The sequence below is a fragment of the Chroicocephalus ridibundus genome, chromosome 15, assembly GCF_963924245.1.
Source record: "Chroicocephalus ridibundus chromosome 15, bChrRid1.1, whole genome shotgun sequence".
NCBI classification, from domain to species: domain Eukaryota; kingdom Metazoa; phylum Chordata; class Aves; order Charadriiformes; family Laridae; genus Chroicocephalus; species Chroicocephalus ridibundus.
This window is the reverse complement of record NC_086298.1, coordinates 2,151,934-2,175,165: the sequence shown is the minus strand read 5'-3', so window position 1 is coordinate 2,175,165 and position 23,232 is coordinate 2,151,934. Positions and strand designations below refer to the sequence as shown.

At 49.2% G+C, this 23,232-nt stretch overlaps 1 protein-coding gene across 5 annotated transcripts in view; it reads right to left on the bottom strand.

The window, feature by feature from the left end:
• The window catches only part of NSMF (NMDA receptor synaptonuclear signaling and neuronal migration factor), a 47,364-nt gene that overhangs the window by 7,142 nt on the left and 16,990 nt on the right, over nt 1-23,232 (bottom strand). For 2 of the 5 annotated variants that reach the window (XM_063352882.1, XM_063352886.1), the window contains 9 exons: nt 19,775-20,254; nt 15,088-15,163; nt 12,260-12,328; nt 7,996-8,048; nt 5,864-5,953; nt 4,093-4,214; nt 2,403-2,486; nt 1,678-1,711; nt 997-1,067 (listed from right to left, as the gene is read on the bottom strand). In XM_063352882.1, the coding sequence (XP_063208952.1) occupies nt 997-1,067; nt 1,678-1,711; nt 2,403-2,486; nt 4,093-4,214; nt 5,864-5,953; nt 7,996-8,048; nt 12,260-12,328; nt 15,088-15,163; nt 19,775-20,254 (1,079 nt within the window). The remainder of the gene's footprint in view (nt 1-996; nt 1,068-1,677; nt 1,712-2,402; nt 2,487-4,092; nt 4,215-5,863; nt 5,954-7,995; nt 8,049-12,259; nt 12,329-15,087; nt 15,164-19,774; nt 20,255-23,232) is intronic. The other 3 variants (XM_063352884.1, XM_063352883.1, XM_063352885.1) reach the window with 3 other exon arrangements.

Sequence of the window (23,232 nt, the reverse complement as noted above, 5' to 3'; positions counted from 1 at the left end):
GACTGCAGCAACCTCCCCAGCAGACACCGCAGGCACTTGCTGGGGAAATATTCACATATGGGGAGTGTGCTGGGCGTTGGATTCTCCATCTTTTACTGTTACATACCCACCTCACACTAGAAAGGCACAATGATAGACAAAAATCTTTATTGTGGGTGGCTGGAGAGTAATAGGGAAGACGAGAAAGTCCCTCTCTTGTGGGGGTGGCAGGGGACTTGCCGTCATAGGCAGACAAGAAGCTGAGCAAAGCAGGGATAAGCAGGTGAGACATCACTGTAGAACTGGACTTTGGCAGTAACAGTCATAAAAAGATTGAGCACAGCCTCAGGAAAAACCACGAGTGGCCATCTCCAGGTCAGCGTGCTGCACACCCTGCTGCCCCGCAGCATTAGGCGCGGGGGAGGGAGTTCAAGTTGGGTTACCTCCCAAACTTCTCATTTCAGGGTTCCTGGCACAGCTGCCGGGGAAGTCCAAAGCTGACCACCCTGAGGAACAAGGGACTTGGGAAGGAAATCCCCGGCCAGGCCCAGATCCAGCAGGGCCTGAATCTGTCCCACACTGACCCCCCTCCCGCAGCGCACCCTGGCCTCCAGCTCCAAGCTGTGCCATCTGCCGGGCTGATCCGCAACACCCACCGCTGTTCGCTGTCACACTGAAGCTGTACAGAAAGTAAAACCATCGCATTGCAAATGCTTCTTCCTTTCTCTGAAATCCTCCTTTTGAGGTCTGCGCTAACGCTGGTTTGCCTGGTTTCTTTGAAAGCTGCTACGAAGCAGCCCAGCTCTGGAGTTGGCCACACTAAATCAGATTTTATTTCCTGCTGTCACAGCAACTTGAGACTGCTCGGTGTCCGGGGAAATGAGAAGCGAAAGCTGTACGCATGCAGTTACTTTAACAGAACCTGACTTTGGAGTATTGGTTCCTCTATGTAATTTTCCCTGTAGAAAAAGACAAATTTCTAACAAACCACCCAAGCACTTAACAACTTTCACGTACCTGGCAAAATATCAGCATCTTCCAGATTTTGCAGCCTTTCCGATAAATGTTAAGCTTCTTCTCTATTTCCTCTGCAAAAAAACATGTTGGAAAAGATGAAGAAAAGACGAAGCTAAAAACTAATCTTATTTCTTCTCACTTCAGTCCCGAAGGCAGGAGGCTGAGCTGTGAGAGGTGCTCAGCACCTACGTTCCCACTGATGTCAAAGCACACCCTTTGGTTTCACGCTGTGGAAAGCAGGAAACTGCAGCATATCACAGGGCAGGAAAGGGACGGTGCAGCACCAGATGCTGCTCTACAGTGACCACAGCGCTGTACCAGAGCCAGCGGTCCTGACCCTCTGCTAACGCTCTTGCTCACCTACGGGGGTACAATGAGCAGGTATCTTTGCTGCCCTCTGCCTCAGGTTCCCTTTCATAAACTGTGAGCTTATGTGGCCACATATAAATGGGAAAATCAGCCAAAGAAGGGAAGTTTTATTACCGAGCACATCCAACAGCAGCTGCAGTTGGCTGACTGGACATGACTTGGACAGACACCTGACTGTCAGGTGTCACTGGGGTGATAAAAACACCTTTATGAGTGGCAGCTGAAGCACAGGGTAGTGGAATGACTTCAACGTATTGATCAGTTACATCTGCAATGGGTAGGAGTTAAGAAAAGGGAATAACACTCACGTACCTAGGATGTCATCAAAGGTGGCATGTTCATGGTCCTAGAAACCAAGAGAGAAGATATATCAGGGTTCACTGTCGCTGCACCAGCTCCCGTGACGTTATTATAGTCTCCATGTGCAGCAGGCAGTGCTGGACTTTCCTGGGCTGTCAGTCCCACCCTTCCCTTTCAAATTAAGTTAATATAAAGCGATTAAGAAAAAGAGACCCATGACTCCTTGGTGGTGTTTCACACACCAGCTCAGGCAGGACTCCTAGTGAAAAATCAAGGTTAAATTAACCACTGGCAGGGATGCACCATTGTCCACAGGGTGATGGGGCTCACATCCACTGCAGAGCTCTGAGGTCCTGCTCATCCTGTCTAAGGATGAGCACAAGGAGGAGCCCTGAGCCTGGCCACACACAGCTCTGCTTCTGTGCTCAGGCCTGCCCTCCTTCCCTTGTTAACATTCCCGTGCTGCCTGGCTGTGCCTGCATAGTCTGGTAGACTACATGGGCAATTTTCACTCCACCTTACTCTTCCACCTAGACCTGAGCTTCCACAAAGCTGCCCCAGATCCCAAATCTGGGTTCAGCACAGCCCCAGCCCTTTCCTGACAGCTTTTCCAAAGCACATCAGTGTTTCGGAATCACTGTAACAGGAACTAGGGATAGGGACCAAAAAGAAAATAGAAATTCACTGTATGAAGCCTGCTCCCACACATCCAGACACAGCAGAAGTGACATACTTACGTAGAGAATGGGGATGATAGAGGGATCGTCCCTGCGGATAATTGTTGGGACGTACTCTGCTTTGGGCACCTTGGAAGAAATGAGCTGGAAGGGGAAAAAAGAAGTGCAACAGCATGAGGAGAAGCCAGTAGAGTCTGGACAGAAGCACAAAGGCCACGATAACAGTGCCCTATTCAGTTGCTCTCGGGTGTTACCCAAACTAGCAGCTAATCCAGCCTATCTGCATCCCTGTAGAAGGTCCTCCAAGCCTTTCGTCCACTACAGAGCATGCCCAGGCCTGCCAAGTACCCCACGTGTCACAGTCTCCTCAACCCCCAACAAACGAGCACACGGCGCTGCCCAAAAGGCAGGACTGAGCCCAAGATAACTGCTTGGAAAGGGCAGACCGGTGTGCGCAGAGGCTGAGGAATGGCTGTGTCCCAGTAAAGACCACTTCTGTACAGCCTTCCTCTGACCGAGGGTCTGTGCTTCTGGCCGTAGAGGATTGTTCAAACCGGCACGTTCAGCTGGCCGGCGGTGAGGTGGCTGCACGCCTGAACAGGAGCCAGCCAAGGGATGAAATGGCATCAGGTGCAGGTAGACACAGAGCCGCAGGATGTCAGGCAGATGCAGGTTGCCTGGCAACTCTGGCTGAAGCTTCAGTTGGCTCCGTCAGCACGAGAGCCCGAGACAATGAGCCTGCCATCAGCACAAGCCAAAGGGCTGTGGGAACACGGGCAATTTGCCTGTGCTGTGATTTCAGGCACCTCTGTTCCACGCTGTGAGAGTGGAGCGGGCAGCCTGGGTTCCAGACTGGGCTGCCTTCAAAGCTCTCCCACCCGGTGGGGCCCCAGCCACTCCCTTGGCCAGATGGGAGTGAATGTAAAGTTGTGCCTGAGGAGGCACAATGTACAGAGTCCAGGGAGGGACACCCCTCACACACACACCTGGGGAGACACGCGGGAGGTACCAAGGGCTGAGCAAACCCAAGGGCTGGGTTCCCAGTGTTTGGGTCTCACCTGGCCTCTTTGCCCTGAGAGTGCCTCGTGCTGAGGCTGCACGGCCAGCCTGGGAACACATATAAAAGCAGGCTGTCTCCATGCCCTTCACCCTGCCCAAGTCTTAGCAGGACCCATTCAAACACAGTACCGCTGCGCTGGGCTGGCAATGCTGCCCTAAGAACAGTCTAGAAGCTTGAGACTCCATTTTGCCTGAGCATTTGTGCCTGTGGCCAAAGAAGGGATGTGTCAAAAGCTGGTCCTGTCTGCCAAACCCCGCAGAGCAGAGCCGGGGGGAGCCTGGCACCAAGGAGCGGTAACAGAGCAGAAAGCATCTCAAGGGATGGCATACGGCTCCAAAGCAAATCAGGCGAGTCACAACAGGAGGGAGGGACTGCGGACTCAGGTCTCTATTGTCAGGGTTATCAAGACTCAGGCTAACTCGATTCAGTGTTGGTGACAGTCCTGCTCTGATTTGGGGTTGGACTATAGGTCCTTCCACTTCTAGCTTTCTTTCAACACATTATCCCCAGCAATAACAGATGCTGAATACCATGTCGTGTCTTGGCTGATCTCTGAGTGACCCTCATACACACCTGAAGAGTTACCTATACAAAAGACTCACCTCTTCCCATGAAGATCCTAAACTTAGCAGCTCTGAAAGGACAGACAGAGCCTGAGTAGATACGGGTAGCTGAGTTGGAAACCCTTACCATTATTTTTGGTGGAATAAAGTCTTCTCCGTCACATGCCATGGCTTCAAGTTCCTTTTCTGCTTCCCAGTTCAAGTCAAAGTCACCATCCAAAGTGCCACAGGAATCCTGAAGGTCATGGCCTGCCAGAACACAGTGTGCATTACAAGGGCAGAACAGCTTGCCTTCCCCACTCGAGCCTGTCTGGCAGCTCCCTCGCAAGAAGCACCACAAGCCATGAGACTTGTGCCCTCCTTTCTTCTACAGAGCGACAGACACCACACTTCGGGGCTGGCGTCTCTGAACAGACAAACACTTAACGAATGAAGAGTGCGCACACAGAGCCCGATACCACATATCACAGAACTTCTCATCACTCTCACAGTCACCAAGTTCAGCTTTCGAATGCTAATTCACAACAGTCACCCTGTCATTTCAGAAATGGAGAAGGAGAGACAGAACACAGACAGACTCTCTGCACTTTAACATTGCCAAGCTGACGAGCAAAATTCCAAAGACTTCAAAGCTGGTCTCCTTTTTTTTTACTGCTCTGACTACGTCTTCTGAGTGATTATAAAGAAACTCTGCCTTGTTGGTCAAACTGATGCTGGCAGAGAAGTCCCAGAGCGCGAGGACAGCCGTAGCAAACACAGTAGGATTGCAACAGTATACTTGAATTTGCTCTCCATATTGACCTTACCTGTCGGCCTTCAATGCCTCCTGGGGAAAAAAACATCTGGAAGGAATATAATTGACCATTAAAGGTTAAAAATAGAGATGGTTCCCTGAAGCCAGGGACTGAGGAAAGAGAACTGAGATGCCTCTATTTGTGCTTTTTGGGATGTCCGAGTGTCACTGGGCAGTGCCCGGAGCCTGTCTGAACCACGTCTTTTCCATTCGCCTCCGAGTTAGCTGAGGGAGCGGGGAGGAATCAGACTGCAAAGGAACCATCGGGTCATGTTTTGAACCTGGCCTTTCATACATCTCCCCCTAAAACCTGGTACGGTGTCTTCTACAGCTAGGAGGGCTGGATCTCCTGCCTACCTGGTAGGTCAGTCTATTTCCTTAGTGACATTAATTTACAATACAACCCATTGCAACATGGGCAGACTCATATCCACCAAGTCCCTTGCCTACAGGATTTCACGTCTAGGTAAAACATCCATTACCTTTATAAAAAGGCAGTGGGAAGATGCTGGCATTTCCTCCTGTAAATTAACACAACAGCATCTCACTCCCCACAAGCAGAACATGGCAGCATTACTGGGGATTCCCAGAGGGATTCCTGGCAGCCCAAACAAAGATCGGATTGCCCCAAGCTATCATCTGCGCAGCCAGCACGGCCAGGAAATCAAAGCTACACCTCACGGAGCGCTGCAGCTGTGCTCTTGAGCTATTCTAGCCTAGGAAAGCGCTCAGAAGGGGCTCTCACATGGAAAGGCAGGCAGGTTAGCCCCACTGCGGTGAGTGTAGCCTTGGACTGGTGTGCTTCCAGGTAGGTTGTTTTGGTCCCAAGCGAATAAGGGATGATGGGAAGAGCTGTACCACTGGGTATCCTTTGGCAACTGGACAATAACGTGAGGTTAGATGCGTTGTGCTCTACAAATAAATATAGGTACACACGGATGAAGAGGTGCATATACCTGGAGTGTTACTTGCTCAGATATCATGAAAATAAAAGGATCACAGATGGGACAAAAGGGCACAGAGGAGTGACTCCAGTGGGACTCCAGTCAACACCTCAGCTGGAGGGTTTGGCCACAAGAGGAAGCTCAAAGGGCTCAGAACTCACTTTCTCGAGAGTCATGGAAGGAATCAGCTTTGATGGGAGTCGGGTCACTCCAGGACCTGCTGAAGCTCCTCTCACGCCGTTCGGCAAATGCTAGGATAAAACCAAAGCACGACATTAACAGACTCCAAAGCCACCTCTGCTGCTGCCAGCAAAACAAAACATCCAGTAGATTTCCACCAAAGCCACACATCATGGACTCCCCTGTGCTTGTGCTTCCGCTTGCCAAACGTAACTCCTCTCCACACAGCAAACAAGGGTCTAGAAGATCTAGACGGCAGAAGACAAAGTGCGCACCTTCTGAGCAGGACCATTACAGGGTAGGCAACACAGAAAAAGGAGGACATTTGATGTCTTTCTCTTAAATACACACGACAAACCTCGATTTAATCAAGGCTACTCCAGTGTCCCAGTGTAAATGCTCTGACTCAAAGGCCTCAGAGGAAGATGTACTCAACAGCTAATGACACATACATGACCAGAAGAAGGCAGCAGTTCTCCAGTCAGTTCTCCCTTCGTGTTCTAGTGACACCCCAATCAGAGCTGCACCAAACAGAGGGGGGGCTCTGGAAAGCTCATGCTTTCTAAATTTTGTTGCAAAAGAGGAAATCCTTCAGTTTTTGCTTGATGCACTCTTGTGAGCGCTCCCCCTCGGGTATTTCTTTTTTTTCCCCCAATGGGCATTATATTGTTTGTACCGGCATTTCCCAAGCGGAATCCCAGGAGCTTGGCCCAGCTGGCTGCACCACAGGCAAATTCCTGCAAACTGCCAACCACAATGTCTGATTTGGCAAGCCAGTGTGAGAGCCATTACACCTAGATTAACAGCCACTTATAGCCACCAATACCTATTTCTAGTAGCAGACCGAGCAAGTTTGCTGCAGCGTATCTAGCAACAGCTTCTCATGTCAGCAGGACGGGAATTCACTGCGGATCGTGTTACAAGAGCTGAGAGGCAACCTGTCCTCTGCTGCAATGTGTCCAAGTGTGGATGTCCAGGGAGACAAGTCACAGAGGAAGTTCTTCAGGTGATCTCCATCCTCAGCTTTCATTTCAAACCAGGCATTTAGCTATTGCGCACGTGAAGAAAGCTTTGAAAACATGACCCGAGAGTTACCAAGGCAGAGAAGCATGCCTGAACTTCCAGACAGCTCTAGGGGGAGGTGAGCCCTGTTCATTTCAGGCAGCGCTAACTCAGATGCCAATAAAGACAACTTTAAAGGGCAATGCTGTTTGCTGTTCACTTCCCACAGCATATGAGAAAGGAAAGGAAAGAATGCAAGTTCAACTTGGTAATGCTTTGCTGTGGGCAGTCTGCACACGATGCCTGGCCAGGGGGTGGGAAGAACAAGCTGTTTCCTCTTCTGGAATAATCCTCAGCTCTCGGGAACTGGTTACACCATTCTCAGCCCATTTCACAGTGTGAAGGGTGCTGCCCCAACCAAGCTATGGAGGAGTGTCGCCTTCCTCAGGGACAGGGAACTGCTGTTTCCCAGGCCTAAGAGGTGATTTCTTCTCCAGTGAGGCATAACACTCCCTTATTTCCCCCTTGCTCCAGTCTTCCCTGTTCCTCTTCTTTCGCCTTTCCACCATCCTCTCAGCTCCCACCAGGCAAATTTCCCCCAGGTCCTGCTGCAGAGATGGTGGTGGGACAGGGGAGGAGGGAAGAGAAAGCTGCCAGTCTGCACGGCACATGAAGCACCGCCAGTCCCCAGGGAGCCACAGCTCGTCCACAGCTTCGGGAGGAGGCCAGGCAGCCCCTGCTAGCTCTGCTGAACTCTCCGCTCTGCTTCTCCTCAGAAGCATCCACGCTGGTGATCACCAAAAACCACACGCACACAGGACAAGGACGCTGCAGCTCTCCTTCCACTCCTCGTGAGGCCACAGAGATCTCCCACAGCCAAGGCAGAGGGTCCTCGGAAATAGCTTAAAGGCTGCTTGCAGGCATCCGTGCGTCCTGGAGGCTTACAACAACCTGGCCTTCTTTTTTGTACGGTAAAATGGCATCAGCAGGTCAAATCCTTTCTCCAGCCCAATGCTAGGTCCTTTCTACCGACATTTGCATACAATATAGGGTTCCCCATGTCTCACCAGCACAAACTCCTCACAGCCACATCTTACAGGTGCTCACTTACTTTGTGCTTTAACCCTTCGGCTCCCGACCATGCGGAGGTGCTTCCGAAAATTCCTGAAAGAAAGGCCAAAACACCACCTCTGAGAAAGGTAATACAAAGCAATACCTGGGCCCAGCAGGACTGAAAAAACTGGGAGGAAAAAAAAAATAAAATTGGGAAGACAGAGTATTTCCTTCTGGGCATTCAAAAGCTGGAGGTGAAGTTCACAGCCTGCGCCTACTCAGTGGGGACGGTCACATTTGTCAAGAGCGTGGCTGTTTCTTCTGAACTCCCCGGGCTGGTGGCACAGGGCAAGCAAGGTCCCACATGGCAGTCCCCTTCTCACGGCCTGCTTTCACTTTGCTATGACTAAGGCACCTGTAACTCTGCTGAAGACACTGCCATGCCCATGCTGGCAATGCTCCCTCTTCTCCCGGGAAGCAGCAATAACTGCTCCCCTCTCTCCTTTCTTTTTCCCTTCCTTCAGCAGGGACGCGGGGTGCCCGAGCCCTGCCCTGCTTGGCAGCATGCACACACCATGCTCGTGGCTGTGCTCATTCCCAAACACGTTCACAGCAGCTGCAAAAATCCCACTCGTGCTGTTAGCAGCCATGCAGCCTGTACTGCTCTCCAGGGCAAAGAGCTGGCAAAGACCGAAGCAGCTTCTTCCTTCTCGGATAGCACCGTTCAGCAGGGCTGACTGTCCTCATGGACCTGCTCCCTGCTAACGCTGCTGCCTAACCGCGTGCGTCCCTGCCCAGGACTCACGGGCAGAGTTCAGTGGAGCTGCGGAGTACACAGCTCCAGAGGACAAACCTTGGGGAGCAGCTACACCTGATAGTTCTGTGTAAAACAGACTGTCCTGGCCACTCCTGAGACACCCTGGCAAAGGGACACTTTGTCCAGCCCCTCCGAGTGCAAGGGACTCACTTCCCTTCGTTTCTCACCACTCACCTAGACAGGAACCAAACAGCACAGGAACCAAACAGGACACCAGGGGAGACATAGGGGAAAAAGGCGGACTAGCAAGAAAAGTGTGACTCCTCCGTGAACGCTGCTTAGGGTGACTTCACCCTGCAGTGCAGCCCCCATGGGATGTCAGTGAGCCTGCATGGAGTGGGGGAGCCTTCCTGGAGTCCCTCCTTCCCCACCAACATACACCACAGACATGAGCAACAGAGACTACTGCTGGTGAAAGAGGTAAAATGGTAAATTGTCTGGCTCACACACAAGTTAGTGGGATGAGTAAGGACATGTTACAACCATGCAGATGCTTTAGCAAGCTAACTGGACTAGAAGACACTCCCAGCACTGACACGAAGCTATCAGAGCTAGTCAGATACGTCTATTCCGATACAGAGAGATCAACCCAAACACGGCCCTTGTGGGAGGGAGAGCACTTACCCCAACCCCACACCACCTTCTGCACTGGCCCCCCTATGGCCCCCACGCCGCCATCAGGATCCAAATTCAGCAACTCAAGAAGGAAAACTAGCAGCTGGGTAGCGAAGCTGGGAGCAACATTATTCCATGACAAATTTCCATCTGCACTTGTGCTATTAATGTTCTTTTACAAAGCTTCATTTTAGCTCTACTTGGGTACGTGAAGAGTCACTGCTGTGGATCAGACAACTGCCCCCTTTGAGGAGTGACGAAAACAATTGGCTTCACTAACACATGCTGGATGGGCTCTACGTACAAAGGCTTCTGGGGTGTGTGATGACAGATAATGTGGGCTGTCTTACTGCGCATTAGGTTCAAATCCATATAAATAAAAAATTTTAAGGGAACCAGGGTCATTCTTTACACAAAAAAGGTCTTAGACATACGTTGTAACTCATCGGAATTAAAATCTTTATGGTACATTGTGAGACCAAAATCATACCAGTCACTGAGTGTCAATGCTAATTGCCAAGGCCACTGTTACATCCTTGGGCTTTTGGCATTTTGGACTAAAAACCATTTTTCTGTTAAATGCTCGGTTGCCCTCTCTGCAGAGGAGCTTCTTCGGCCCCTGTGGGGAAGGGGAGTAAAGCCGACTTTGCCACAGAAGAGTGATGCTCCCAGCTGCTGGGACAGCTTGGTCTCTCCCATGAGTGCAGGCCGAGGGCAGCTGTCTCGATAAATCTCCTAAACACCGCTGAGAGCAGCTCCAGGGAGAATCCAGCTGCTCAAGGTTAACCATCGCACTAAATGCTCGAAGAATGGGACAAAGGCCTTTTTTTCCTTCCCTCACCTCTTCTAGAAACAAAGCACTTTGGAAAGGAGGTGCGAGCCTGGGACTGCCTCACAATGTGGGCATCCTGTGGCCATCTGATCCTTCTGAGGGCTTTTTGCAGCTGTACCGGTCCTCAGGCGCCTCTGTGTGTGCATGTTAGCACCAAAGGGCTGGCACAGCACCCCTGGGGGAGCCACACTCTGCTCTCAGCAGTGGGGACACATAAACCTGCCCGGTCTTCCTGCCCAGCTCCTGCAACTGCACCCTGAAAACCCAGTGTTCTTTCATCACTAGCAAGATCTCTTCACCCATCAAAATTCAACAAGCATCGCTCAAGTTACTGTGACAAAACGTCCTTAGCACTCCCTTTTGCTGAACAGTCCACCTCCTGCCAGGCTCCAGCTCACCACATGATCCCAGGCCACCTCCATGGTACCTATCCCAGCCAAAGGCTCTCCAAGACACAGCAGCCCCACTCCGCGCACTCTGCAGTTCTGCCTGCAGTGGTTCATTTGCACTCTGCAAAGAAGCCTTTTCACTACCCGAACAGAGGCCAACAACAGAATTACTGACATACATCAATGCTCCCCATTCCCTCCCTGCCGTGGCCAAAAGGTTCAGCAAACCACCGGGCACCACTCGCTCTCGAGGCAACATCCATTGCACCAGCACGTGTTCCGTGCCACACAAACCGGCCTCCCCATGCACCAGACACCCTGAAGGGGCTGTGTGATAGCAATGGAGCTTCCGAAACACCTGAAGCCATGAAGGGCTCCCCAAGCAGTATCCGAAACTGCGATGGGGCTGGGGTCCTCCTCACTCCCTGGAGAAGAGCGCTGAACACCAACTGCCAGCAACCCCTACAGCTGGCCAAGGACTGCTTGCATGGCACAGCCAAAAACCCACGCTGACAAAAGCCCATCATTGCTACCCTATCTCCTCGTTATCACGAGATAAATGCAGACAGGCTCCCACTGCACAATCCTGCCTAGCCCTTCAGTGTCCACAGGAGGTGAGGGGACACGCTGGCTGCTCAAAGCAAGGATGACACGAGTCCATCCTCCACCCTGACCGCTCAGCATCACCGAGGTGTTCAACTCCTACTCCTGTATTTGTAAGCCAAGTGAACAAGCCACTTTCTAACATTTCTGTCTAAAAAAAATCTGAGAAACCTCTTTCTTTTTAAAGATACACTGTCTATTTACAGCATCTTTAGTTTTGATTCTTATTTCTCTTCCTTATTGATAAAAAAACCCACCAACCTTAAAGTTGCTAAAAAAAAGATATAAATAAAATCGTCTTCCTGGCAATTTCCCAGTTAAGAAAACCTGATGTTTTTCTCACACTTTGTTTCGAACAGCGCTGAAGCCATCATGGCAGTTTTTAATCAATGACACAAATGCTGTGTTATCCTTCTTAGGAGGCTGCCGAAATACAGGAGCCTTGGCACATTTGAAAAACCAGCACAGCTCTGATTGCCCCAGGGGCTAAGTGATGTGCCCTGTGAGGCCAGCAGAGGGAAGCCAGGGCCCTCCTGTCATACCCAGACAAGGAATCAGTCCCCATTCCCTTTTCTTTCCTTTCTGCTCTTTACAAAAAGATTTTAAAAAATAGAATTCTGGTCACCAGAGATGTTAATTTTGCTTAGGTCTCAGATTTTTGACGTGCATTTGTAGACGCAGCAACAACACATAATAAAAGTCACCGGTTAGATATTCAGCTAACCTCACACAAATTCCAAGTATTTGGGAGAGGGCTGGGGAAACTGCATCTTTCTTTTTATATATATATATATTTTTTTTTTTTCTGCCTGAGATGCAGATCCTGTATATTTCAAAGCTTAAAAGAGACTCGACAGTGTTCCTTTAAGAAGATGGAGATCAGCTATCTTGAGTACTGCAGCATCATTCACCTCCGCATTTCCAACACAGCCACTGCTAGTGTCCCTACGAACAGCAACACAGACAGGGACAACCACGTTCAACATCATCAAGCGTCACTAATGACACCCGAAGGGCCCATGCAACACCAGGCAAGGTTAGGGCTATGGGAGAAAACGGGCCCTACCTCTGTATAACAGCTGCAGAATCATTCTCTCGTTTCCGTCTCTTCCTCTCTGCGTAGCCCCTGAATGCCCTGGGAAACCATTTTAAGCCATTAACCAAACTACACAGCTTTGAACTGGAGAGGACACGAAACACAGACAGGAAAGCTCTCACCAGACAACAGAGAGAGACGCGCCTGCCCCAGGAAGACAGCCAACCCTTGGAGGACTGCGTGCGAGTCAGGGGGCAGGCAAAAGACTCACCAAACCAAGGGTCCTCACTCTCTAGGGTAGGTGGCTGGACAAGCAGTTGTTCCTAAAGCAAACGTAAGTGTGGCCAGAGCGTGGCCCAAAGAATGGGGGCGAGCAGCCATCGTCCCTGCTACGGAGGAATGGACCTAGGAGACTGCAAACACAAAACCTCTGTACACCAGGATCAAGAGGGTAAAAAAGCATGCTAGCAACTGTCATCTCCATTTTGAAGATGAGGATGGTTGCAGTGTGATCCATGTAGGTCTACCAGGTGTAGCCATCTAACCTCTTGCCAGCTGACATACGGCCCTAACATATGGAAAGCATGAGTGAATATGATGGAGAGGAGAGGAGAGTTTATCCAGGACACCAACAGACAAGGAAATTTTTAAAAAAAAAAAAAAGGAAAAGAGAGAGAGAGAGAAGATTATACTTACGAGATGCTAGAGATTCCAGGAGACGCAGGGAAAAAAAAGAAAGAGAAGAGGAATTCATTAGTGCTCAGCCCCAGCCAGAGTTCTGAGGGAATTCTCACTCCAGAAGGAATATTTCTTGTTAGGTGGAAGGAAATCGATTTTTAAATTAAACATTTCTCAGTGGTGAGACTCCTGTTTGACCGAGCTAAATCCTCCCTGTGGCAGCGCCGGCATGTGGCTTGGATGCAAATTAAACTCCATGTAGACCCAGAGAACATGCAGATGTACAAGTGACAGCTGAACATGGCCCATCGGGCTATGACTGGAGCTCAGCCCCATGGGCTTCTGGAGCAGGGAGACCTTCCCCACAGCGACAGAGACTTGCAAAGTCAGCTTGCACTGCCTGGTCTATGAAGGAACAAGCACAGTGGGCTGAAAACAGTAGAGCAGAGGCCAGGAGGACAGGGGCACCTGGAGGAGCCATTCCAACCAGCTTAGGGAAGTGCCCTGAACTTTTCAAGATGTTTCTGTGCCATTTCTAGAGGCAGCAGAGAATCTCCAGAAACATTAACTGGGGAGCTACGTTAACCAAGGGGGCTGTGCTCCTCAAGGGTTTCCTTAGGGCACCATTCCCAAAACCAACCTCCCTTTGGCCTCCAAGCGCTCCAAGCCTTGTAAACCCTGCCACGGGCCACTGCCCTGGAACAAACCTTGTGCACAGCAAAGATGACTTCAGATAGCAAAGGACGTGCCCAAAGGCAAAGGAAATGTGCCAATTTTGTGCATGGTTTGGTGTGTCAGATCAGAACCGTAAAATACCATTCACTGTTACCAGTCAACATTTCTAAAGAGCAAAGCATCTGATAAATTGTCCTCAGACAGCCCCCAGGAGTGTTAACCAGCCAGGGTGCCACCGAACTTACAATCCCTGAAGAAGAGGCAGAGGGACATAGAGGTCAGGTATGAGAAGCAGCACTAGGACAATGCAGAGAGGGCAGAAGCCCACGGAGGCGCCTCGCTCCCCCGTCAGGGTGGGATCAGCACCCCGGCACCACGCACCAGATTCTGCAGACTGGCACCAGGCAAACACCCCTGTGCTCTTCCCGTGCTGGGAGGTGTGTCACACCTCCAGCTGAGCCCGAGGGGAAGGACATGGAGATAAGCATTTTCTCTTGGGGATGTAGGTTCCTTCCAATATCTCAGCAGCTAGCCCTCTCCCCAGTGCCGGATCCACCTGTCCCTGCATCAGTCCTTACAGGCCTGAGCCAGTCTGGCTTATCCCAGCATCAACAATCAGCCTCTTTTCGGGATTTGGGAAGGGAAAGGTAAAAGGAAAAGAAAAAATAGCAGAGAAATAGATTACGAAAAGGACACCAGATTAGACAAGGAGAAATAAAGAGAGCAGTCGAGCTGAAGGTGAGACACACGACAAAGGTGACAAAGCTGGAGAAGGGCCTGAGAAGGCAGAACAGTGTCTCATTTCCCGCATTGCTTGCCTTGGCTTTCCAGCCAGGTAGGAAATACTTGACACCAGGAAGACGGTATTTCCTGACAAGCTGGGTACAACCTGAAAATGAGGATGCCCTTGTTCTCCTCAGTCCTTCCAAAACTGCCTCCTCCCAACACACTGCAACCAGGGGCACCTAAACCCGCATGGAGCGTGGAGGGAGAGGCCGTTCCTCACTCAGAGCTGCTCACACTTTGCAGAGATTTTACTGACACCTTCTTCAAATGACCAGACCAGCACAGAAGCTGCAGGGCTATATCTCATCCTCTGGAGCAATGGATGCAGGGCAAGCCTGGAATAACGTTCCCTCGGGGCAGTGGCTGCAGCAGAAGCAAGTGGTGGGGGGTCTCAGCTGGTGCTCCCACAAGACCCTCGCTCTGCAGAGGCAGCCAGGGACAGGGCACAGTGCCACAGAGAAAATAAGGGAAGCAGAGAAGAGCTGGGTAGCCCAAGGAGTTAAAGAAGGTAAAACCAAACAAGTGGGAGTAGTAGGAAAGAGAACTAATAACTGCGAAAAAGAAATTAATAAGAGACAAGGCGCACTGTCTCTCTCTCTCACCCCCCAGACTGTGGTGCCAAACACACAACTGGATTGCTCCAGGCTCTCAGATGCAGCTTTGAGTGGGCCACAAGCTTGAAGATACACAATAAAAGCTACAGCAGCAGTTTCACTTACGCTTGCATAGTTGTAGTAGCAGTTTGAAAACTGAAGAGGTTCTCTTTTGGGAACCAGGTTCGTATGGGGACATCATCTGGAAGAGAAAGAGCAAAACCTGAGAATCCAGCGGACAGACACACCGTGCAGACAGCAGGATTTCCAAGCTCCTTCTCTTAGTACTTTTCTTCAGCATCCTACCCTGTACTAAACAGGAGACTCTCATCCTCTGCATATACATGCACGCTACCACCGAGTGTTTTGTAAATTCGTGCTAAGCCTGTCTATCAGGCTACTAAATGAAGAACGAAAACTCTATCCTAAGCGTGGAAGATTAGACTAATCCAGGAATTACAGCAGAGACATTTGAACAAGAAAAAAAAGCAGGGGAAAGAAACATTTTTCATTAAAAGCATTTTCTAGCCTCTGCCTTTTCCTTAGTACCATTAGTTTGAAATGTCCCAGTCATCCACTTCTTTCTTTCTTTTCCTCCCGTGGAAGACAAAAAGCATTGACCTTCCCCTCTTCACAACTGCAAGCCTGAGATAGACTCTCTTTTTCTACCACTGAAGTTTCGATAAACCCCTCGCACCTGCTCCTGATGACCTGGCCTTCATGAGTTTTTCCTGGTTTTAGAAGCTAAACAGCACATCAGCTGTACAATCTGCAGGTAACTCCACGCTTATTTGGTCCCCGTCTCTGGAGACATTCCAACCCCGCCTGGACGCATTCCTGTGCCACCTGCTCTGGGTGACCCAGCCCTGGCAGGGGGTTGGACTGGGTGATCTCCAGAGGTCCCTGCCAACCCCCACCGTTCTGTGATGCTGTGATTCTGTGAAACTGCCCTGTGGATTACTTCCTAATTCCGTTGCATTAGGATACCGCATCATTTTCACATAATGCCCACGAAGACAAAAAGCAGGCAACAAAATAAGTCACTAATTATGCGTGTGGGATGCTGGTGACCAGAAGGAGGAATCCAAACAAGCAGCAGCTCCTACTGAGACCTCTCGGGATGAAGTCGGTCAGGCAGGGGAGCAGAGGTGTATAAAATCCACTGACACAAGATGTGCGAGATCTCCGTGGATCTGGGGGGGGGTTGAGTCTACCTGATTTTTCATCTTGCTTCACTCCCAATTTATGGCGTCCTTGCTTAATGTCTTGCCACATGTTGCTGATCATGTCTTGCTTCACTCATTCAAGTTTTAAGATCATTAGCAACCACTGTATCTTAGTCATCATTATTCTGACATCATCAAGAGTATTTTTTTTATTCACTTTCATTGGCCAAAACCCAATCAAAGCCTTCATGCCGACTGCAGACATAATTACTACAGACCAGCTATCTTACCAACTGTTTGGTACAAGACCATCATCTACTCCAGACTGATCCTGCTGCTCCCTGACAGTACAAAAAGTGGCTGCAATTACGGATGCAAAAAATGCTAAATGCAACCGGGGAGACTTCCTTTGAAGTGAAGCTCCCAAGAAATCATACAGAAAGCTGTAACAGACACCCCTTCTCAGCCAACAGTTTATGTCAAGCCTTGCGTAAAGGCACCCTAAGGAAATATACGTTAAATGAAAACTGCATGCTAGTATGCTAAGTACTTATTATGAAGTTTCTATGTCTGTTCTCCCCCAAAAAACAGAGAAATGCAAAACAGACTGTAAATGAATTATTTGTTTGAAGCCTCAAACCCACAAAAGTGGGGAAGGAGGAGAAGTTGTACAAATTCCTTTTTAGACAACAGTTCTGTACAGACTTCTCAGGGACTATGCATCTCAAAGGACTGACAATCTCTTAATATATTTTTCAGCTTTTAAGCCACTAGCTTTGATTCAAAGCAGAGTTTATGAACAACAGCTAATATCCCTACGAGGCTTTGTCTGGACAATTGGTGGAAGCCTCCTCTTCTTTCTGACAGACAGGAGTCAACATAGGAAAGATATCACGCCCCTACCTACAGCATGCAAGGGAGAATAAAGGATTTGTGACCCTTCAGAGGTGCCTCTTTACCAGCCAGAGGCAGAAGAGGAGCAGAGCAGCACACGGCTGGGGACTAGGGAGCACAGCTCAGCTCCAGAGCTCATCCAGCTAATTAAAATTCAGATTATGAGTATGTTATTTTGCTTCCAGGAGCAAAACAGTTCCATGCTCCTTTTTAGACAAGCAAAGCATCTCATTCTCCTTTCTTGTCACCATCGACTGTGATGAAATAGTCAAGGAACCATGGGCCTGGGTAAGACTGGAGGAACACCACCACCACGTTCAGCATCTCCAGCCACTTGCCAGGCAGATCTCAGCACCTCTGTCCAGGATGTGTTTGTATCAGACGCCGGGAGCAGCGCTGGAGATGACAGCTTGTGCTTCTCTGGAATGGTGTTTGGCATCATAAACTCAGCATAAAAATCCATATTAAATTATGGCAATCTGGCCCAACTGCCACGAGTGTTGGTTTGCAGCAATAATGTGTCGTGTAAATCCAAACAGAGAAAGCAGCAAAGTGAACCTCCGGGGAAATTAGTCTCTCTCTCTCGCCTCCATTCATCTCCGCTCTGTTTTCTTGCCTGGCCATGCATGAAGGACATTCCAAGAAATATTTCTTGCAACCTGCGACAGTTGTGCCATTCAATTCTCGTTTTTTCTCTGAGTAACAACACTTGGATGGAGAGCACAAACAAGAGCAAGCTGAGAAAACTTTCATTCCACGATGCCAGTGCCGTGCTGGGGTTTGGTCTCAGAGGCACGGCGCTGCCACACGTGCAGGCACTCAGAAGCTTGGTGCAGGCACCGAGAGTAGCTGCTGCCGGCTCGTGCCAAACATGAAACAGTCATGGAGGCACCTGCAGGTTCAGAGCTGTCAACTCTGATCCCATTTAAGTATACTTTCTGAAAGGCTGATCTCCTTTTCACATTGATAACAGTCCCTAACAAAAATTGCTGCCTAGTTGAAAATACATATTAGAAATCCCAAGGCCCAGAAACAGAACATGGCATCTCTCTGTAGCATTTGCTAGTGTGTCTTCCATCAAAAAGAGATGTTTAGCTCCAGCTATGAGGAGTTAAACTCCTCCACTAGTGATCTGGAACTTTCCTTTGGTTCTGTACTAAGTGCCTCAGTCCCACGGTGCAGAGTACAATTTTGATTTGTTCGGGAAAGCTTTCAATGTAAATCCATCAGCATTAGAACAGGAAATCTTCACTTTCTTAATTCATGAGTCTGCAACCGATTCAAGTCAGCACCCTGATCTCCACACGACCAAGCCCCTGGGGCTGTGATCTCCTTTCCCGAAAGGCTGGCACTGAAATGACTTGCTTTTTTTCTTTCTTGACACAAGCTTTCTGGCTGTGTCATCATACGCAGAGCCATCTTTTAGCAGGTAAAACAAGTAAAACCATAGAAGGTTTGCATACAGGAAAACTCTTCTTACTCCTTTTCTTGCACTTAAGCAATAAAAATAATAAAGTCTAAACTTGCACATGTAGTGTCTGATGCAAAGCCCAAAAATCACTGGGAACAAACAGAGGAACAATGCTTAAAAAACTATGCGCAGGAATTAGCGGCAACTGTAGGTGTTCTGCACACTTGATAACCAATTATTTTCTCATTCTTATTCTTTAGTATTAGTCCATATATTAATTTGGTCAAAGAATTTCAAGCATCTAGGCATGAAAATATGGTCCAGAACCCAAGCTTTCTGTGATTTTACCTGCAGTAAATATCACTATGATATTTACTAGAAAACTATGAACCCAGGAAAGATGTACAGTTTGATCTCCACAGTTCTTACACTCAATTTATTTTCAAGGAGAAAACCTTGACCTTTCCTGGCTGGACACTCTGCTCTAAAAGCCTTGATGTGTGTTTACAAAAAAAAAAAAAAAAAATCAGACAAATTAGGTCAGACTCTTTGCCAGCTGCATATAGATCTGACAGGCAAAGATGGATTGCGTACTAGTTTATAATTCAAAGCACATAGATTGTGACATATATTTGATTAATAGTTAAGTTTTTTATGACAATCTAATTTTTTAATGTAATTTGAATAATTACAATTATCCCTTGAAAATATTGAGCAAATGGATAGTGAGTGGGGAAGAAAGTCCAGTATTGTGTTATTTGCTAGTGTTTAAGGAAAGATCGTGTGGTGGCACTACGTAAGGGACCCTGCTGAACTGCTTCCAGCCACGCAGACAGGCATTTTGGAGACGCACCGAAGTGTAGAACACTGTACCTGAGCTGAGGCTCCCGCTGAGCACCCGGCACATTCACAGAGATTCCGCCTGCCCCCACATGAGGCAGAGGAGGGAAGGTCCCGCTCTCAACTGCCTCCTGGATGAGCATCAGTATAGGTGATTTGACAGAGCCCCTCCTCTCTTGCTCTTCTTTCACCAAAAAGAGAGCCCAGAGACCACCCCCACTAACCTACATGAAGCTGTCGTGAACCCCCCCCGGGCCATCCGCTGCTGACGAGGCAGAAGCAGAGACAAAGGAGGTTGGACGAGCTGGCCTCAAACTGAGCTCGGCTTATTTCCTTTGACGATCCCTTTCCACGGACACTAGTGCAAGGTACCGAAGGGCAAACACTACAGGGCCCAACTTGGGGCAGATGGCAACGAAACCTCCATGCTGGGATAAGATGGTGTCACCCATCACCCCTGTGTCGATGAGTCCCTTTGTGTCCTTCCAGCACCCTTACTTACCAGACACTCGATCGACACTATACATCCTCTCCAGCCTTTTTCTGTGCCACCCAGTCTCGCCGGACTGATGCTGCTCCAGGTCAAAGGAATGCTGGGAAGGGGCAGCCAGCCGGGTGCAGTTTGGGCATTCCTTGGAGCCCTGCCGGCTGCCGGGCCAGCCCTTGCAATGCCTGCTAACGCCGTGAGAGCCACCAGCACTCTGCACTTGGTGGCCATGGTGGCATTCCTCTTGGGCAGCCCCCTTCATCACCACCAGTTCCATACTTTCGTTCTCGTGATCCGACAGCATCGGCCTCTCGCCGGAGATGGTGTAGACTCGTGGCTTCGGTCCCTCGCTTGGCATCTTTTCCGTCTGCTCCTCGGAGAAGCTCCTCTCAAATTTGCCGTCTGAGATGACGGAGAGCCGGCGCTTGTTCTGTGCCGCCTGCTGCATCTCAGGGGAGTCCTCCTGTCCAATGTAGGAGTCTGCTAGCAGGTGATCTGAAACAAAGGGCACACTTTCCTTAAAACCAAAGCACCCCAGACACAGGCAAATTCAGGAGGCTCTTTGTTACTGCTGCAGAAAGAGAAAGGGGGAGAGACACATGGCAGGTTCCCCCAGGAACCTTTTCAGATGAACACATGCCCATAGCCTTCTAAACCTCCAGAGCTGGTACTGAAACGAGAGACATTTCTCACAAATACGCCCAATATTTCAAGTGTGCACAGACACCAAACAAGGCTGGAAGCAAATGCAGGTCTCACTGCACAGCCTGAAAATGCTTACGCACGAAACAGCCCTTGTTCGGCTGCGCAGTCCTGTCTGCTTCTGCAGGTCTAGCCACGCAAGGGCTGCTGAGCTGGTGAAGGTCTGCAGGACAGGGACCAGCACTGACTTCTCTAAGAAGTGACAAACTCTTGTGTTTTGTGCACCATTTTTTAGAAGGGAAAGGTGCGAGGGTTTCCCCCCCTCTCCCCCGATTTTCTGCCAATTGGTTTGACATGAAAGAAATGCAAAAAAGCTTCAGCCGGCAGCTACGGCACAGCATCCCGCTCCCTGCAGCACCCCCGGTTAGCAGGGCTCGTCGTCCGTGCAGATGGTGACAGCACAGCCTGCGGAGCCATCCTGAAGGAAAATGCAGCCGCTGCCTTTGTCATGTTGGAAGATGGAAAGGAGAGAAGCCCATGAGTGCAACTATCTTTGGAGCCCACACACTGGATGAAGTGCCAGGAAATCTCAGCATTTCCATGGCAATTCCATGCATGAACCCAACAGTAGCTCCCACCCACCTGGCTAATCCTTTTTTTCAAGTGGCTGTTAATTACCTCTTACACTTCCCTTCAGATGGGAAGCAGCTAGGGGACTGGTAAAAAGGCTCAGCAGGGAATGCATTATTCATGTGACTAGTACCCCAGAAAAAATAAAATCATTAGTGTCCAGCACAGACAGCAGCATTTTAAACAGAGGCAGAAAGCAAACCCAAGCCTTTACTTCACCAGACATTTAATGAACATCTTTCCTTTAGCTACTGAGCCATGACCTGGAAGAACTCAGCAACAATCTGAGGCCTGGCTACGAAGAAATGAAGGAGGAAGAGACCTATCTCAGGACAAGTCTGATGTATGTGTGCAACATGGACCTTTCACTGCTGACACATTCTGGCTCCTATGAAGTGCCCTTGTGCCCCTCTGAAAAGAGCCCTCCCAAGCCAAGGACGCGCACTTTCAGCTTTTCAATTGGAAGCCCCCCCTGGATTGTGCTCACATTGCCAAGGGCCTCTCCTCCTGCTCTGTCTACAGCTGGGGCTGAACTGAATTTAGCTGGTGCTGGTAAAGCGTGTCACCCATATCGCATTTTTCTGCTTGAGCTACAACTTCCTCCAGCACCAAGAAGTGACCATCAGGACCGTTCAGGCTGACACAACTCAGGTTCGTTTCATGTGTCTCCCAGTGATACCTCACAGTGCCCAGATACTGCAGCTGGCAGCTGTGTGACTCCTGGGGCTGACCAGCAGAAGGAGCCTGTAGGAGTCCTTAGAGAAAGAGCTATGTCTCCCGAATCTACAGCTGATGCTGTCTTTCCAGACTTCACATGACATCCAAAATGTATGCTCAGGTGTAGTGAGGAGTCCTGTAACCCACTGATACTGTCCAGGTAAAGTATGAAAGGCAGGCAGTGGTCTACTTCACCCACGGTCTCCTGCACAGAGACAGCATGGACGCCTGCACCTCCTCCGGGAGGAAAGCCTGATGGACAACAAGGGCCACCACCAGAACAACTGCAAGCCATTCACATGGAAGAAGCTGCTCCACCAGCTGTCATTCAACAGCTTGTCCGCGAGTCCTACCAGCTGCAGGATACGGTGTCATGGACCAACCAACACAGAAAGCGTTCACAGGCTCCAAAGTCTCTCCAACCACTTGTCACCCCCCAAGCAGCAGCAGGCCACCACATTTGTTCTCCAGCGACTCAGACCCTCTCCAGTTCCAAGTCTAACTGTGCTCCAGAGTGGGCATGCCTTGGGAAAACACCACCAAATAACTCTTCAAGATCTGCCAAAATCTGTGCTGGCAAATAGTGCCAAGCACACCATTTTTAAAATTAAAAACAAAGGCCAGTTCTAAGTACTCAGCTTGTCAAATTTACTAATCTGTGTGGGCGCGATGACACTACATATTTCTTAAGACACCACAAAATAGCGGCTGACAGCTGCCCCTGTTCCTCCTGAAATTAATACCCCTATGGAAGACGTATAGCCTTGTTAGAGCAAACACACAGGATCGTGCACCTTTACCCACGCACTGACACCACTGCAATTCAGAGATCCAACAATTTCTGAACTCTTGGTATCTGTGGGTAAGTGGAAAAATGAAGTGTCCAATGTATAGTAAGTCTGAAAACGCTGATGATCAGAAGTGCAGAGAAACCAATTCCCGTCTCTGCTTTATAAGCATTGAGGTCTGTTCAGCCCCATAAAATTTACAGACATGTAAGTGGGACATGACTGGTTTCAAGTAAGAGTCAATTGTTTCCTGAAATCATGGCAGGGTTACAATTCCTGACTGGATATATTTGACATAAACTACCCGTCTGACTTAGCATGCAAAATGCAAGGATAATCCTTTCTTCCTACCTTACTTGTCCCTAACTCAAGGTGTTTTCACTTGTACTTATCTAGGAGTTTCCATGGTCTACACTACAAAGGCCTGTCACCACACCAATATGCTTTCTCTTTGTCAAACAATTGGATAATTATTTCTTGTCATCCAATTTAGCACCTTCAGTAACTACACATTGGAGAAGCAACTTCATAAGGAAAGGGAATGTGAAGCTTTATTCAAGACTTCTAGTTAATAAAAAATTTATCTACAGAAAAAAAAAATAGTATGGAAGGAAGAGAGATTCAAACGTTCATCATAATGAATTATTGGCTTCTAAAAACGAACCTGCACCGTTTCAGGGAGGAAGTCTGCACTAG